Here is a 16,115-nt window from a genome sequence, read left to right on the forward strand (position 1 = left end):
ATTGCTGTAGACTTCTCTCATAGAACTGCCTTTGCTGCATCCGATAGGTTTTAGATCGTCATGTTTTCATTTTCATTTGTCTCTAGATATTTTTTTATTTCCTCTTTGTCTTCTTCAGTGATCCGTTGGTTGTTTAGTAGCATACTGTTTAGCCTCCACATGTTTGTGTTTTTTGCAGTTTTTTTCTTGTAGTTGATTTCTGATCTCATGGGGTTGTGATTGGAAAGATGCTTGATACAATTTCAGTTTTCTTAAATTTACTGAGGCTTGCTTTGTAGCCCAGCATGCGATCTATCCTGGAGAATGTTCCATGCCCACTTGAGAAGAAATTGTAATCTGCTGTTTTTGGATGGAATGTCCTATAAATATCAATTAAATCTATCCGGTCTGTTGTGTCATTTAAAGCTTCTGTTTCCTTATTTATTTTCATTTTGGATGATACGTCCATTGGTGTAAGTGAGGTGTTAAAGTCCCCCACTATGATTGTGTTACTGTCAATTTCCTCTTTTATAGCTGTTAGCAGTTGCCTTATGTATTGAGGTGCTCCTATGTTGGGTGCATATATATTTATAATTGTTATATTTTCTTCTTGGATTGATCCCTTGATCATTATGTAGTGTCCTTCCTTGTCTCTTGTAACATTCTTTATTTTAAAGTCTATTTTGTCTGATTTGAGTATTGCTACTCCAGCTTTCCTCTGATTCCCATTTACAGGGAATACCTTTTTTTATCCTCTCACTTTCAGTTTGTATGTGTCTGTAGATCTGAAGTGGGTCTCTTGTAGATAGCATATATTTGGGTCTTGTTTTTGTATCCATTCAGCCAGTCTTTGTCTTCTGGTTGGAGCTTTTAATCCATTTTCATTTAAGGTAATTATTGATATGTATGTTCTTACTGCCATTTTGTTAATTGTTTTGGGTTTGTCTTTGTAGGTCTTTTTTCTGCCTCTCCTCTTTTGTTCTCATCTCTCTTGTGATTTGGTGACTTTCCTTAGCGTTGTGCTCGGACTCCTTTTTTCTTACATGTGTGTATATTTATTATAGATTTTTGATTTGTGGTTACCATGAGGATTCGGTATAGCAGTCTATATATATTTCCATGATTGTTTTAAGTTGCTGATCTTTTTATTTCAAGTGCATTTCAGATATCCTGCTTTCGTATTCTCCTCTTCTCGTGATTTTTGTTTTAGATATCATATTTGTGTGTGGATGATTTCCTACCTTTACTGTAGGTTTGCTTTAACCAGTGAGCTTTCCCATTTCGTAATTTTCTTGTTTCTCATTTTGGCCTTTTCTTTTCCACCTAGAGAAGTTCCTTTAGCATTTTTCATAAAGCTGGTTTAGTGGTGCTGAATTCTTTTAGCTTTCGCTTGTCTGTAAAGCTTTTGATTTCTCCATCAAATCTGAAAAAGAGCCTTGCTGGGTAGAGTATTCTCAGTTGTAGGTTTTCGTTTTTCATCACTTTAAGGGTATCATGCCACTCCCTTCTGGGCTGCAGAATTTCTGCTGAAAAGTCAGCTGATAACCTTATGGGGATTCCCTTGTATGTTATTTGTTGCTTTTCACTTGTTGCTTTTAATATTTTTTCTTTCTCTTTAATTTTTGTCAATTTGATTACTGTGTGTCTTGGCATGTTCCTCCTTGGGTTGATGCTGTATGGTACTCTCTGCGCTTCCTGGACTTGGGTGACTGTTTCCTTTCCCATGTTAGGAAAGTTTTCAGCTATTATCTCTTCAGGTATCTTCTCAGGCCCTTTCTCTCTCTTCTCCTTCTGGGACCCCTATAATGTTAATGTTGGTGCATTTGATGTTGTCTCAGAGGTCTCTTAAACTGTTCTCGTTTCTTTTCAGACTTTTTTCTTTATTCTGTTCTGTGGCAGTGATTTCCAGCACCCTGTCTTCCAGCTCCCTTATCCATTCTTTTGCCTCATTTATTCTTCTGTTGATTCCTTCTAGTTTATTTTTTATTTCAATTATTGTATTCTTCAACTGTGGTTGTTCTTTATTTTTTCTAATTCTTTGTTAAAAACTTTTTTTAACTTCTCACTTTGTGCATGCATTCTTTTCCTGAGTTCTTGGATCATCTTTACGATCATTGCTCTGAACTCTTTCTTGGGTAGATTGCCTATCTCCATGTCACTTAGTTGTTTTTCTGAGGTTTTATCTTGTTCCTTTGTCTGGAACATATTCTTCTGCCATCTCATTTTGTCTAAGGTTCTATTTGTATTTTTATGTATGTGGAAGGTTAGTTATGTTTCTTGACCTTGGAGAAGTGGCCCTCTGTAGGGGAGGTCCTATGTGTCCCAGCAGTACACCCCCCTCTCATCACCCAATGACCAGGGACCAGTTGGTCCCAGGGTAGTTTCTGACCTTTGTTTGCAGGCTGAGTTCCACAGGCACTGGGACTGTATATTTCTTGCTTCTGGTGTCTGCCCGCTGGTGGGTGAGGCTGGTCTAGCTTCCTTGTGGGAGGGGCAGATCCCTGCCCGCTCCACTCCGGTGGAGTTGGATCTTGGCCCTCTGGTGGGCAGGGCCATGTCAAGGGGCGTGTCTGGAGGTGGCTGTGGTCTCAGGAAGTCTTTAGGCAGCCTGTCTGTTGATGGGTGGGACTGTGTTCCTGCCCTGTTGGTTGTTTGGCCTGAGGCATCCCAGCACAGGAACCTATAGGCTGTTGGGTGGGGCCAGGTCTTGGTGTTAATGTCCCAAGTAAAATGTCAGCCTTCACTCCTGGGTATGTTTGCCACCAGCTTTGATGTCCCAAGAGAGAGTCATAGCCACCACCTACCTCTGCAGGAGACCATCCAAGACCAACAGGTAGGTCTGGCCTAGGCTCCTGTGAATTCACTGCATTTGCCTTGGTTCCTGGTAATAAGACCTTGTGTGCATCCTTCAAGAGTGAAGTTTCTGTTTCCCCCAGTCCTGTGGAGTTCCTGCGATCAAGACCCGCTGGCCTTCAAAGCCAAGTGCTCTGGGGGCTCCTCCTCCCGATGCCAGACCCCCAGGCTGGGGAGCCTCTTGTGGGGCTCAGAACTCTCACTCCTGTGGGAGAACTTCTGTGATATAATTATCTCCAGTTTGTGGGTCACCCACCTAGGGGGTATGGGATTTGATTATATCGCAAGTGTGCCCCTCCTACCATCTTGTTGTGATTTCCTCTTTGGCTTTGGATGTAGCATATCTTTTTTTGGTAGGTTCCAGTCTTTTTTATTGATGATTGTTCAGCAGTTAGTTGTGATTTTGGTGTTCTTGTGGGAGGAGTGAGCTCAAGGTCTTCTACTCCACCATCTTGTCTTGTTTTCCTCACTGGGCACCCCAGCAGGAACAGAGCACAGAGGTCCCAAGAGCCCTGTTACCAGGTCTTGTTAATGCAGCTTGTATACAGTCATCTTTGGTAAACCCTGAGAAAGTAGAGAGTAAATGATGTGGGAGCATTCAGAAAAAGGAAGGCTCTGTGCTGCTATTTAAGAAAAAAACATCCTGGATAAAAGTCAGCATGGCCCTCCTCAGATGTTGGGACGCATACAGGAGCTCTTTTCTCCTGCACATGTGGCCACATGCAGGCATTTGTCCCAAAGCCAAAGTGTATGTTTATTTTTTGAATGGGAATAAATAAAAATGAAGTTAATGAGAAATTCTAATTTGGTTTCTTGAATTACAATATGGATTTTTAAAAAGAATAACTTCTTATTTCACTAATGAACCAAAACTTGGTTGAACCTGAGTCTTTATGTTGAAGACTTATCTTTAAAAATTCTTAACCAAACCAAATTCTTTCTTTCCTTTTATAGGGTAGTAGATGGGATTTTTGGTCGGTTTACTTTTTTAATTGGAATAAATAAAGTTGAAGTTAGTGAGATATTCTAACTTGTATAACTTCTCTTGCTTTGTGAACCTTTAATGAACGGTCCTTATTTCTTTTCAAATGTAAATGCTTTTTTATATTCTCTGAAACCTACTGGTTTAATTAAAAATCCAGAATCTAGAATATCTTGGAGGTTTTTTGGGGTTTTTTTAACTGAATTTGTAAAGGTCAAGCCTTAGCATGCCTTGGGTGTTCTGGCCACAACTAAAATGACTTTTGAAGACTTACGTTCAGGAATCATTTCTGTAGTTCATAAAATGACTTTTGAGAGGGGCATGTGTGTATGTATACACACAAAAATAAAGTGGATTTAAAAAATAATTTCTATATCCTTGAATGTTGATTTTTTTAAATGTCTGTGACTATTATTGGTATTCTATTTGCTCATTGGTGAATTCTATGATTAGACAATAAGGATATTAGAAATACATCTTCCTGAGTTTTACTTCTGACTTAGCTTAGGAGAGAGTCTCTGACAGGGCATTAAGGGGACATTTTGCAAATGGGCCAAATTTTCCTCTCTGGTATTTGTTTGAGAACTCAAAATGTATATAAAATTATGGTATTGGTATTGAACCAAGGGAAGTGACTAATAATCATGTTAAAGTTTATTGTTCCCTTTGTTGGGATGAGTTCCACCAGTATGCAGTCCTATTCTATGAAATAGTTCTTTGTTTTATTGAGCCTGAAACCATGGCTTTCAAACTTACTGGGAAGACCCCTAACTCTAGTAATTTACTATTTGGTAAATGAGCTTATGCTTATGCTTTTTCATAGATTTTTAGAGTTGGACAAGATTCTGTAAATTAGCTCCTCTAAGCAGATCAGTTAGTGGCAGAGCCAGGGCTGAGCCTGGGCCTTCTAGATAATGCTGGGTTTTTTTTTGGTTTGTTTTTTTTTTTTTGCTGCCTTGGGTCTTTGTTGCTGCATGTGGGTTTTTCTCTAGTTGCGGTGAGCGGGGGCTACTCTTTGTTGTGGTGCACAGGCTTCTCATCGCAGTGGATTCTCTTGTTACGGAGCACGGGCTCTAGGTGTGCAGGCTTCAGTGGTTGCAGCACGCAAGCCCTAGAGGTGCGTGGGCTTCAGTAGTTGCGGTGCGTGGGCTTTGTAGTTGTGGCTAGCAGGCTCTAGAGCACAGCCTCAGTAGTTGTGGCGCACAGGCTTAGTTGCTCCACGGCATGTGGGATCTTTCCAGACCAGGGATCGAACCCATATCCCCTGCATTGGCAGGTGGATTCTTAACCACTGGACCACCAGGGAAGTTCCAATCATGCTGTTTTTGTTTTTTTGTTTATTTGTTTTTTAAAAAATAAACTTTAAATTTTGGAATGGTTTTAAATTTACAGAAAAGTTGCAGATAGAGTACAGAGATTTCCTCAGTACCCCTCATCCCACTTCCCCTACTATTAACATATTACATTGCCATGGTACATATGTCAAAACTAAAACCAACATTGGTACATTACTGTTAATTGAACTCTAGGCTTTATATGCATTTCACCAGTGTTTCCTTTATGTCCCAGGATCCCTTCTAGGCTACCACACTACATTTAATTGCTATGTCTACTTAGTCTCTCTAGTCTATGATAGTTTCTCAGTGTTGCTTTTTTTTTTTTTTTTTAATAACTTTGACATTGTCTAGGAGTACTAGCTGGGTATGTCTGATGTTTTTCTCGTGATTAGACTTGGGGTATGGGTTTTTGGAAAGAGTACCACAGATGTAGAATATCTTTCTCGTCGCATTTATCAGGGGTGGGGGGGGTACATGATGTCCACATGCCTTCACTGGTGATGTTAACCTTCATCACTTGGTTAAGGTGGTGTTCGCCAGGTTTCTTCACTATAATTTCCCTCTTATCCTTCTCTACTCTTTGGAGAGGTAGACTCGTGCTCCTTTTACCTTGTATTCTGTCTTCCTGTCTATCTATTGGTTTTTACATTCTTACTAAGTCTTAAATTTTTCTGTCAGGTAAGTTCTGAGACTGAAGGTGGTCTAAATTTTTGTCAGTAGCATTTGTTGGATCCTCATTATGTGAAGAGTTTTTGGCACTTGGAGATTTATTACACATCTCTCTTTCTTTCTCTCTCTTAACATGTTCACATTGCACTGAAATTAACTTTTTACATGTTTGCTGCTTCTTCTGTTGGGTTGTAAAAATGAGAGATCTCTTCACTTCTGTATTTGTAATGCCTAGCACAGTGTCTGCTGGCTAGAAATTTTTCAGTAAATGTTTTGTTTGAACTAAATTGATGAAGGAAACCTGTATTACTTGGAAAACACAACAAACATCTGATACGTTCATCCTAGTTTGCTATTATTAGAAATTAAAACTGGGAGTTCAACTGATTGAATAGACCAACGAGTAAACAAAACTCCTTAGGAAACTCCTAAAATACTGGTTCTCAAAGTAAGGTCTCCCATAAACAATGTCAACATCACCAGTTAACTTATTAGAAATGCAAATTCTCAGGCTGTACCTCAAACCAACTGAATAAGAATCTCTGGGGTTGTGTCAAAAAACCTGTGTTTTAACAAGCCCTCCAGGTGATTCTAATGGCCAGAAATTTGAGAAATACTCCCTAAAAGCATAGAGGATGAAAAAAATCAAAGAAAGAGAACAGCTAGTGGTAATTGACTGCAACAGTCAAACTAGTCCCCTCTTTCCCTGCTGTCTCTACCCATGAGTAAGCTTAGGTTTATTTTGATGCATTTACCTTGAAATCATCAAAAAGATATATGAAATGCTTCTTAGTTAAGTGTCTATCTCTAGCTGTGCAAATGCATTTGCTAGTACATAGTACATATCAGTTTAAAAACTAGTTGCTGGCCAGGATTTTTTTTTTTTTTTTTTTTGGCAAGCGTTGTACATCATTTGATTTAGTTGCTGTATTTGTTTCAATGACATGCTTTGATTAGGATAAAGTACAATATAATAAGAAAACAAAATCATAATTCAACCGTATACTGTTCACTTTTTCTATTTTATTTGGTGGAAAAATTTTTGACTTCAGTTTTGTCAGGAAAATTATTTTCAAGGCAACATGAACTTAGTAATATATTTTTTTAACTTTCAAAAACTGTGTTGTCTGTTGGCAGCAGATGGCTGACATAGCTTTTTTGCTTCAAGTGTCCACTTTTCCAGGAAATGACTCCCATCTGTAGCAAGAGGAATGCTGACCTTTAGTGTGCATGTTAGTCACTTCTTTTAGCTCAGTGCCAAGCTAATAATATTACATATATTGTGAATTTGGTTGAAAGTATGTGCTAGCCAGATTGTTTTCTTTCTGGAGTTTCAAGCTTCTGGAAATAGAAAGTTTGTGGGTTTTTTTGTATTTAATAATTAAAAATAATTTTAATAGGTAATACATTCTCATGGTTCAGAAATCAGTACAACATAAGAAGATATTCAGTGGAAAAAAATGTCAGTCCCATCCTTGCCGTCAACTGCTCCATTTACACCTACTCTATATATTCTTATTTATCCTGCCTTTCTTGTTTATCCTCCTAGAATTTCTTAATGGAAACAGAAACAGATATGAATAATTATTATCCCCTTACCATAAAGGTTACACATTATTATTATACATACACACTGTTCACCGCTATACTTTTTTCATGTTAACATAGTATCTTGGATATCTTTTCACACAGAGGGCTCCATGATTCTTTTTCTGGTCAGCTTTATTAAGGACGACTTTACATACAATGCACTGCATTCAATTTAAGTATATAATTTGATGAGTTTTGACAATTGTATATATCTGTGAAGGTACCGCTGCAGTTAAGATACAGAATATTTCCCATGGATTTGCTTTTTTTTGGGCGGGTGGGGGGTTTGTTTGTTTGATAGCATTTCATTGTATGGGTATACCATAGTTTTTTAAACCAGTCTTTGCTGATGAGCACTTGGGTGCTGATACAAACAATTCTATAATTAAAAACCTATTTCATACAGCATTTCCTATGCAGGCAGGTAGAGGATATCTGAGGATAGACTCCCAGATGTCAAGTTGCTGAGCCAAAAGGGAAATAAATAATTTGGTAGATGTTGCCAAAATACGCTTCAGTAGTCTTGGTACCAGTTTGAGCTCTCACTAGCAATGTACGAGAGTGCCTGTTTGCCTAGTCTAGCTAACAAATTGTGTTATGAAACTTTGGACTTTTGCCATTAGAAGGAAAATGGTATTTTCATATAGTTTTAACTTGCCGTTTTCTTGGGAGTGGAAGTGAGCATATTTTTATAAGTTAAAGGATGGGCCATTTGTGACATATACTTTTCTGTAAAGTATCTGTTAATACTCTTAGCCCATTTTCTTACTGGATTTTGTGGGTTTTTTCTGTTAATGTCTAAGTATTCTTTATATATTAGGGAAGTTAATTCTTTCTTAGCAAATATTTTTTTTCCCAGGTTGTTTTCTTTTGACATTACAAGACCTTTACTTGAAGGGTGTGTGTCTAAGTTTTCACTGCTTAGGATATCTTCCTAAAAGTTGCTTAGTTTTGATGTATTTCCTTTTCTCCGTCCTTCCTTTCATCTCTCCCTCTTTTCCTCTTTCTTTCCTTCCCAGCCTTATTTCTTTTTTTTTATTTATTTTTATTTTTTATTTTTTTAAATTTATTTTTTAATTTTTTAATTTTTTTTAATTTTTTTTCATTTTGTTAATTTTTTTTTTAATTTTTTTATTTTGTTTTTAATTTTTTTTTAATTTAAAAAAATTTTTTTTTAAATAAGGACCAGCCTTATTTCTTAATAAAAGGATTTGAGGCAGCTTGAGGATTCTTTTTTGTTGAACAATAATCAGTTCATGGGTGGATGTTGTTAAATGATTTTAATATATATGACCGTGGTTCCTCTGTTTTGAAGGCCATGTTTTTGGTATACTGCGCATTGGAGAAAGAACCTGTGCCAGTGTCCTTGCCTCCAGCCTTGGTGCCACCTTCTAAGAGGAAAACGGTCAGTATATCAGGCTCTGTGCGGTTGATCCCCTCTTCAACATCAGCCAAGGAACCTTACCACTCCTTACCACCTGTAGGCATTTTACCTACCAAAGCACCATTAAGACAGGTATAGATTTATCAGTGTTAAAGGACTTTTTTTAAAAAACAAAATGCATGGCATTTAACAGTTGATTGCTTGATGAAGATGGAAGGAGCAATCAAAGGGATCAAAAATTCAGAGCTCCCTCTGGTTGAACCTATATATATAATGTGATGTCCTAGAGAAGACAGATAATCCTCTCCTGCATTTGGCCTTACTTAGGTCATATGGATGTTTCATTGGCTTTGCCTTGATCTACCTGGAATTAAAGTTGGAGAAAGAAGATACTCCATGTTAATCTGGCATGCTTGCCCTGGCAAAGTTAATAGATGTTTTGTTTGTTTAATCTCTAGTTAACTCTTGATTCTTTGGGATCAAATTTTCCAATTTGGGGTTGTTCAAGGCCTTTTTTTTCCTACAACCTGCTTCTTGTTAGGTTGAGTAAAGGAAAATAATGACAGAATATGCAAATCAGCCAGTTTGGCTACAGTTAAGAACGGGGAATGAAACTATAAAAAAAATGGAGATTTAGAATTATCTGAATCTTTTGTTTATGTAGACTCTCCTAGTTACGCATCTTAATGTGGTCATTCGTAAGTCAAGAGTTAACTGTGCTTGAATTTACTCATTACTTAAAAAAAAGTAAAATGGGCATCTTTAAGTATAGTCCCTATAGCTAACCTATATTTTTATTCTGTAATTTTCTCTTCATCACAGCATTTCAATTGGGGTGTGATGGAAGTGACACACTGTTGCTATAGTTAGTGGGGTAGAATTGCAGAGAATTTGTGAAAGTTACTGTCATGGGCTGAAAGAGGGACACTTCAAAGTTTGTTTCATTTTGGTGAAAATACTATATATATATTTTTTTCCTGTAGTGGGTTGTATCCCCTGCAGAAAAAGCTAAATATGATGAAATCTTCTTGAAAACTGATAAAGATATGGATGGATTTGTGTCTGGATTGGAAGTCCGTGAAATCTTCCTGAAGACAGGTTTACCTTCTGCCTTACTAGCCCATATTTGGTAAGACTTTATTTAAGTTGATTTAAAAAACAAGTATGGTTTTGTATCAACTCTAGTTTTGTAGATTCTTATTTTTAGGCATTTGTAAGTAGGACAGTTTTTGTTTAGAATCCTTTGTAGAGAAAAATTTAAGTCTGATGATTTCTTCTGGACAAAAGCTTGAGAATGGGTTACCTATAGTTTTATTAGATTGACAGTGTCAGTTAATGGTTATTAGAATGTTAAAATCCAGCATTGGTTTATATCAACTAATTAAACTTCAGTTTTTAAGGGAGAATCCAAAATTCTGAAATTTAAACAATATAAAACAAACCCAGAATCTTCAAGGTATACTTGTATAATTCTTTCTATAGGGTATATGTATACTTTTATACCTTTACCTGGGAACTATACACTTGGTCCTTAAAAAATGACAAGCTTTAGTGTCTCTAGTGAATTTCACATTAAATGAGATAATATAATGAAAATGGTTTTTATAATGTGCCTGCTGCCAATCCACCTGACTATACCGAGGTTAGTTATCATGAGGTTTTCAAGGGGCAGCAAACATCAGAAGTGGAACCATATAGTTGCAAAGAGGAACTTAGAAAAGAACAAAGGACAGCAGATCTGCCTTAAAAGGAACAAGAACCCAAGACTGGGAAAGATTAAATATATGTAACTAGTGATAGCTGCCACTTTCAAGTGCCTAGGCTAGGCACTATGCTGAATAAATGGCAGCTGTCATGGGTTTGCTATTATGCCCAGACTTTTTATGTACTTTGTCTTTAATTCTCACAGTAACCTTGCAAGATAGGTGTAATCTCTACTTTATAGATGAAGAAACTAAGGCTTGGAGAGGTTAAAAAATATGGCCAGTGTCACAAGAAGAAATAAGTAGAAAAGCTGGAATTTAAGGTTTCTTTGACACCGTAGCCCATAGTCTTTTCGTCAGGCCACATTGGTTTTCAATGAATCAAACAGATCAGGACTTCAGAAAGCTGACCTTAAAAATAAAAGGGGGGGGGGAGCAAATAGAATAAAACATTTGCTGTTTCTCTTCAAGTGATTTTTGTAAAGGTTTCCAGATTGCTGCCTTCTCTCCACACGTGATCTCCATTTGCAGCTGTTATTTTTCTTTGACGGTGATCCTGACATCCTCCTACTTCAAAAGTTGTAGGAAACAAGCCGACATGGAGTATTTTGCTTGTTTTAGAATCATTCTAATGCCACTAATGAACCAAATTTGTTGAAACTTAGGTTTCATTTTTAACATCTTTTAATGTTGAAAATGTTGGGAGTAGAGAATGTTGGAATTCTTTGGCCCACCACAGCTTTTACTCTGTAGCGGTTCTGGAAATCGGTAAGAAAGCACAGAGCAAACCCAAATTAGAGGGCCCTGCTCAGCACCAAGGTGAACAGTCTCTTTTTCTTACCATTTTAGCCGATATCTCTCTTCCAACATTTCAGTGAGTTTTTGGCTAGCCATAAGTTGGTATGACTTTATTTTTCAATTCAACTGGTGATTATTTCAAAGCTACATAGTCATATTAATTTTCCCCTGGATTTTTAGAATGGTAATTGTGACATTTACATACTGTTCATTTTGTTTATTTGTACAGGGCATTATGTGACACAAAGGACTGTGGGAAGCTTTCAAAAGATCAGTTTGCCTTGGCTTTTCACTTAATCAATCAAAAGTTAATAAAGGGCATCGATCCTCCTCACATTCTTACTCCTGAGATGATTCCACCATCAGATAGGGCCACTTTACAAAAGGTAAGACAACTTAAAAGAAAACCGTAATGCATTAACAGAAAAGAACAAATGCTATGTCAGGTGACAGAATCGATTTGTATGGAATAGTGGAGAAAATGTATCTGGCTAGAAACAGAGCAGTATACTGTTTGTGGTTTAATTTGTGCCTATAAATATGTTGGAATACCTTGTATGATATCCTTGGGCTACAGCTCATTTATCCCACCATTCATTACACATATGACAACCATACTTTCCGGTCTTAAAACTGGAAAATGTGGTCTTGTTTTTTCCCCCGTGGATTTGTGAATTAATTTTTATGAATAGAGTGTAAATTTTAAATGAAACCTATAAGAATTAAATTACTGCATTTCATTTGATAATTCACTCTTGGAGAAAACAATACAGATTTGAAAACAAAATCTAGGAGATTATGATTGCTTGTTGTCAATTTTACATAAAAAAAAAAAAGAAAAGAAAAACTTGTTCAGGAAAAGTCTGTGTGGTTTTTGCCATATAGATGAGCCTCTATTCCTGAGCATACAACCGAATTTTATATCTGAACAGCTAGAAACAGGTTTTAGCTACTTTTGGTTCTGGCAAACAGTAGGAATTTTCAAAACTACACGTGTCAGTAATGCTGTACTTTGATTTTTCTCTTCTCATCTAGAAACCCTTCCTAATATTGTGGTTTATAATATCTTGGCCTAATATTAGAGCTTTAAAAGGACTTGCATGCTCTAGTGGCTGTTTGCCCTCCATACTTTGTGTCTTTAAGTATCTTGTGACCTACAAAGTAACCATGGATGTGGTGATTCTTCAGAGTTACATATATAGGAGTTGTCATGTATTTGGTATCAGGAGAGTTCTCTTTAAAATGTCAGTAGAATGTCTTGCATTAATTTTGTCACATAGGTTAAAAAAATCCCATTTTAACAAATCTAGTAGCAGTCAAAATTGGATTTTTTTCCTAAGTCAACTAAATGGAAATTTATAGCCACTAAGTATAGAAGTTACGTATAAGAGTTTTTATTCTTATTTTCACGTTAAGTAACTACTTGATTTTATCTGCTTTGTAAGTGTTTTGGGGGGAGCATTTTGTGAATTTCTGAAATTTCTTTTGATGTAGGACATGGGTTCCCTAAGTTGTAGAGAAGGCTAAAAGTGATGCCACCCAGAAAGATAAAGGTTACAAATTTGTATTTATGCCCCCTGCTCTAACTGTATCTCAGTTATGGAACGCTGTGTTGTTTCATCTTCTTTCACCTATGTAGACTGCTTTTTTTCCTCGCTGCCTTCATTTTATACCCACTGAGTCTCCCACCAACACAAAATACACATACAGCAGAACTTTCTGAAGCAAATTGTTTGTTCATTGAAGTCTCTGTAACATTAGTAGACACTTCGAGTTGCATCTGCTATACAGAATTTTCAATTAAGTAGATTTACTGAAGTCCATTCACTAGAGCATAGATACTTTCGTCCATGTCAGATATCAGTATTATTCATTAAAATGGGATTTTATCACTGTTGTCTTATCTATAACCAAAAATTTTAACCTTAAAAATTAAAATTTGCATTTGTTTTGTCTTTCAAATAATCTCTTTTCTCTTTATAATCTAATTTTTTTAGAACTGCATTTTTTTGCAGCTTTGACTAATCCTTTTTTGAATGTTGCTTTCCTTTCTGTGTTTTTTCTAGTTTGGACTATTTTTTCCATTCTGCAGCACTCTGCTTTTCGCCTTTCTTGTACTGTCAGTTTCTTAACTCTACTCTCTCAAGGTTAGAGCTTTACTTTATGCCTTTTTTAGCATTATGGTTTTTGGTTTACAAGATACATTTTGAAATTAGAGGTTGTTTATGCCTCAAAGTTAATGCAGAGGAAATACCTAAACAGCATGCTTTTGTCACATGTCTGTCACTTGGTCCTTGTGTGCATTTTAACTTGCCTTCCCTAAGCTCCCTGATCCACTTAAAATCACCAAAGTGGAATTTTTGTGTAATACACAAAACAAGGTGAGAGAAAATATTTTGCAAGAAGGGGACATGGTACATTTTTCTTCATATGCCCTTCTTATACTTTATATACTGTTAGCCGAACTTTTTCTGTGCTTCCTGATTGCATGTTATTTTATTGCTCTAGAACAGGAGTTTAATTTTTGTGTCAGCAATTGAGAGTGACACAAGTACACTTATCAGTACCAACTAAGTACATTAATCTTCATTCTGGAGTCATCTATGGTATTACCTTATAACTTGTTTGAAGTTAAGCTTATTTGTCTCACTCTTCCTATTTGATGATATTTTTAATAGTGAAAGACTGTCAATGTGAGTCACTTTTTTTGAGTTAGAGTGACAGAACAGGTATGGGAGTCCTGAGTTTCTTGGTTTGCTTGCACCTCTGATAGCAAATTTCTCAGTAGCACTTACGTGATGTAAGTTACTCTTGGTGATAAAAGTGAGACTAAGTGCTAATTTTTCATTTTGTTTGCCTTTCAAATTGTCTGGCCAGGCTTAATTAGCTCATAAGTCAAGTTTGGGCAGAGTTAAAATCCTAGTAAATACTTGTCACATTCAGAAACCCACTTTAAAATTTCTGACTTTTTAGAATGATAAGGGTCTATGTGTCAGTGAAACACGTAATAGTAAAACATAGTAAGAGGTATATTTGGTACAAATCTGTAATTAGTATAAAATTGAGAATAGAGTTAATTGAATCCTAACGGATGAGTTTTGGTATTGATAGTCAAAACAAAACATATGAGGATGGTTATGCAGTATAGCATAAAGAAATACAGAAGGAATTATTTACCACATTTTATTGATGTACCTGTTTATCAAGTTGGCTTTTAGGGTAATTGTTTCATTTACCTAAATGATCTTAATATGCAGGTGCCAAGGGGCATGATGTGAAATAGCACTTGAATTTGATTAGAAGTCTGATCAATATCGCCTATTAGCTAGCTGGGTTCAACTTTAAGCAAGTCATTTAATATGTTTCCTTAGCTCTAAAGTGGGGTTAATAATAATATCTGCCCTACCTACAGACCAGTTTTCAGATTAGTACTTAGTAAATTTGTAAACCATTATATAAATGTGAACAGATAGGATACTGTGAACTTTTAGGTTTCTTCTTCTGTTGTGCAAGTTGGTGACATACCTTAAGTTCACAGCAACATAAGTATAATACTAAGTTTTATGTTCTGCTAATAAGGTCCTCAACATATTTTAGTTTTACATGTTTAGGCCTCAGTTTTAACATTTCCTAATGATGATCATCCTGTTATTTGTCAGTTTGGTTGTAGCATTAGGTGTAGGTCAAGTGTTTGAAGGAGCAGTTATCTTTTTGTCTTGACTTCAGCCAGCTATATAAGGCATCAAAAATGGTTCACAAAGGGGACTGAGCCAGGGTGGAAGCAAGTCATTGGGAGCCTTTCCAACTTTCAAGAGCATATTCTGTTGAGGAAGTTAAGTATAATAATAGCTTACATTTATAAAATATCATAAAGTTTGTAGGGGAACTTCATATGCAGTATTTATTTAATTTTTAAAGTGGGCAGGGCAGAGATTATTTCCCTGTTCTGCAGTGAAGATCATGCAGCTAGTGAAAGAGCAGAGCCCAGAATAAACCCAGCTAGGTTTTCTAAATACAGATACCATTCAGAGACTAATTTTGACACCTCCATTATTGAAAGAAAACCATACGTAAAGGATGTCATATAAGACAGTTTCATGTATGGTGATATTAATATTTACTATGGAACATGCTGAGTGGTTGGTTTTACTTTAAATAGACACTGAAAGTATTTAATAAAAGTAAATACTTGTTGAATTAAATAAGATCAACCACCATTTATTTAATACAAATACAAATAAATCACAATTCACCTCCCCAAGAAATTTATGCTTCATTGGAGGAATTAGTTTATAAATCTGATATCTGCTTTACTGCAACATTCTAGACAGGCTAAGATCACGTGATGAAGACATTGGGATCTCAAGTGGTGGTATATATTATAGAACAACAGCTTTTAGAGAGTTTAAGGGAAAATGTCTTAGTATATAACTGCCTGTGTGTGTGTGTGTGTGTAAAATTGCACTAGATAGGGTTTTCTTAAGTGAATTAAAAGTGTTAGTAATACCATAAAATATGTATCCATATAGTGCTTTTAAACATTTTTAATGCTTTGCCACATGCAATTTTATAGTAATAATGTTATAATTGTGAACTCTTTGTTTTTAGAACGTCATAGGATCAAGTCCTGTCGCAGATTTCTCTGCTATTAAGGAGCTAGATACCCTTAACAATGAAATAGTTGACCTACAGAGGTATGTAAAGTAAAATTATACCTGATTATATAAATACATGCACACACTCTTTTCTGTTTCTAATGTATATCTTGGGTAAGTACTACTTTATTTGGTTAAGTACTGTGGTTCTTAAAATGGGAATCA

The 16,115-nt window shown here is 36.2% G+C and overlaps 1 protein-coding gene and 1 pseudogene across 5 annotated transcripts in view; one reads left to right on the forward strand and one right to left on the reverse strand.

Annotated features, from left to right (window-relative positions):
• LOC309645229 (SCAN domain-containing protein 3 pseudogene) overlaps window positions 1–16,115 on the reverse strand; it is a 203,951-nt pseudogene that overhangs the window by 167,610 nt on the left and 20,226 nt on the right. The gene's annotated exons all lie outside the window — the stretch shown is intronic.
• EPS15 (epidermal growth factor receptor pathway substrate 15) overlaps window positions 1–16,115 on the forward strand; it is a 157,149-nt gene that overhangs the window by 53,412 nt on the left and 87,622 nt on the right. For 2 of the 4 annotated variants that reach the window (XM_082429174.1, XM_082429172.1), the window contains exons 9-12: window positions 8,726–8,926; window positions 9,778–9,923; window positions 11,525–11,681; window positions 15,904–15,989. In XM_082429174.1, coding sequence (XP_082285300.1) covers window positions 8,726–8,926; window positions 9,778–9,923; window positions 11,525–11,681; window positions 15,904–15,989 — 590 coding nt within the window. Of the gene's footprint in view, window positions 1–2,745; window positions 2,813–8,725; window positions 8,927–9,777; window positions 9,924–11,524; window positions 11,682–15,903; window positions 15,990–16,115 lie in introns of all 4 variants that reach the window. The other 2 variants (XM_082429175.1, XM_082429173.1) reach the window with 2 other exon arrangements.

This window comes from Balaenoptera physalus (genome assembly GCF_965194825.1).
Source record: "Balaenoptera physalus genome assembly, chromosome: 1".
In the NCBI taxonomy this organism is placed as follows: domain Eukaryota; kingdom Metazoa; phylum Chordata; class Mammalia; order Artiodactyla; family Balaenopteridae; genus Balaenoptera; species Balaenoptera physalus.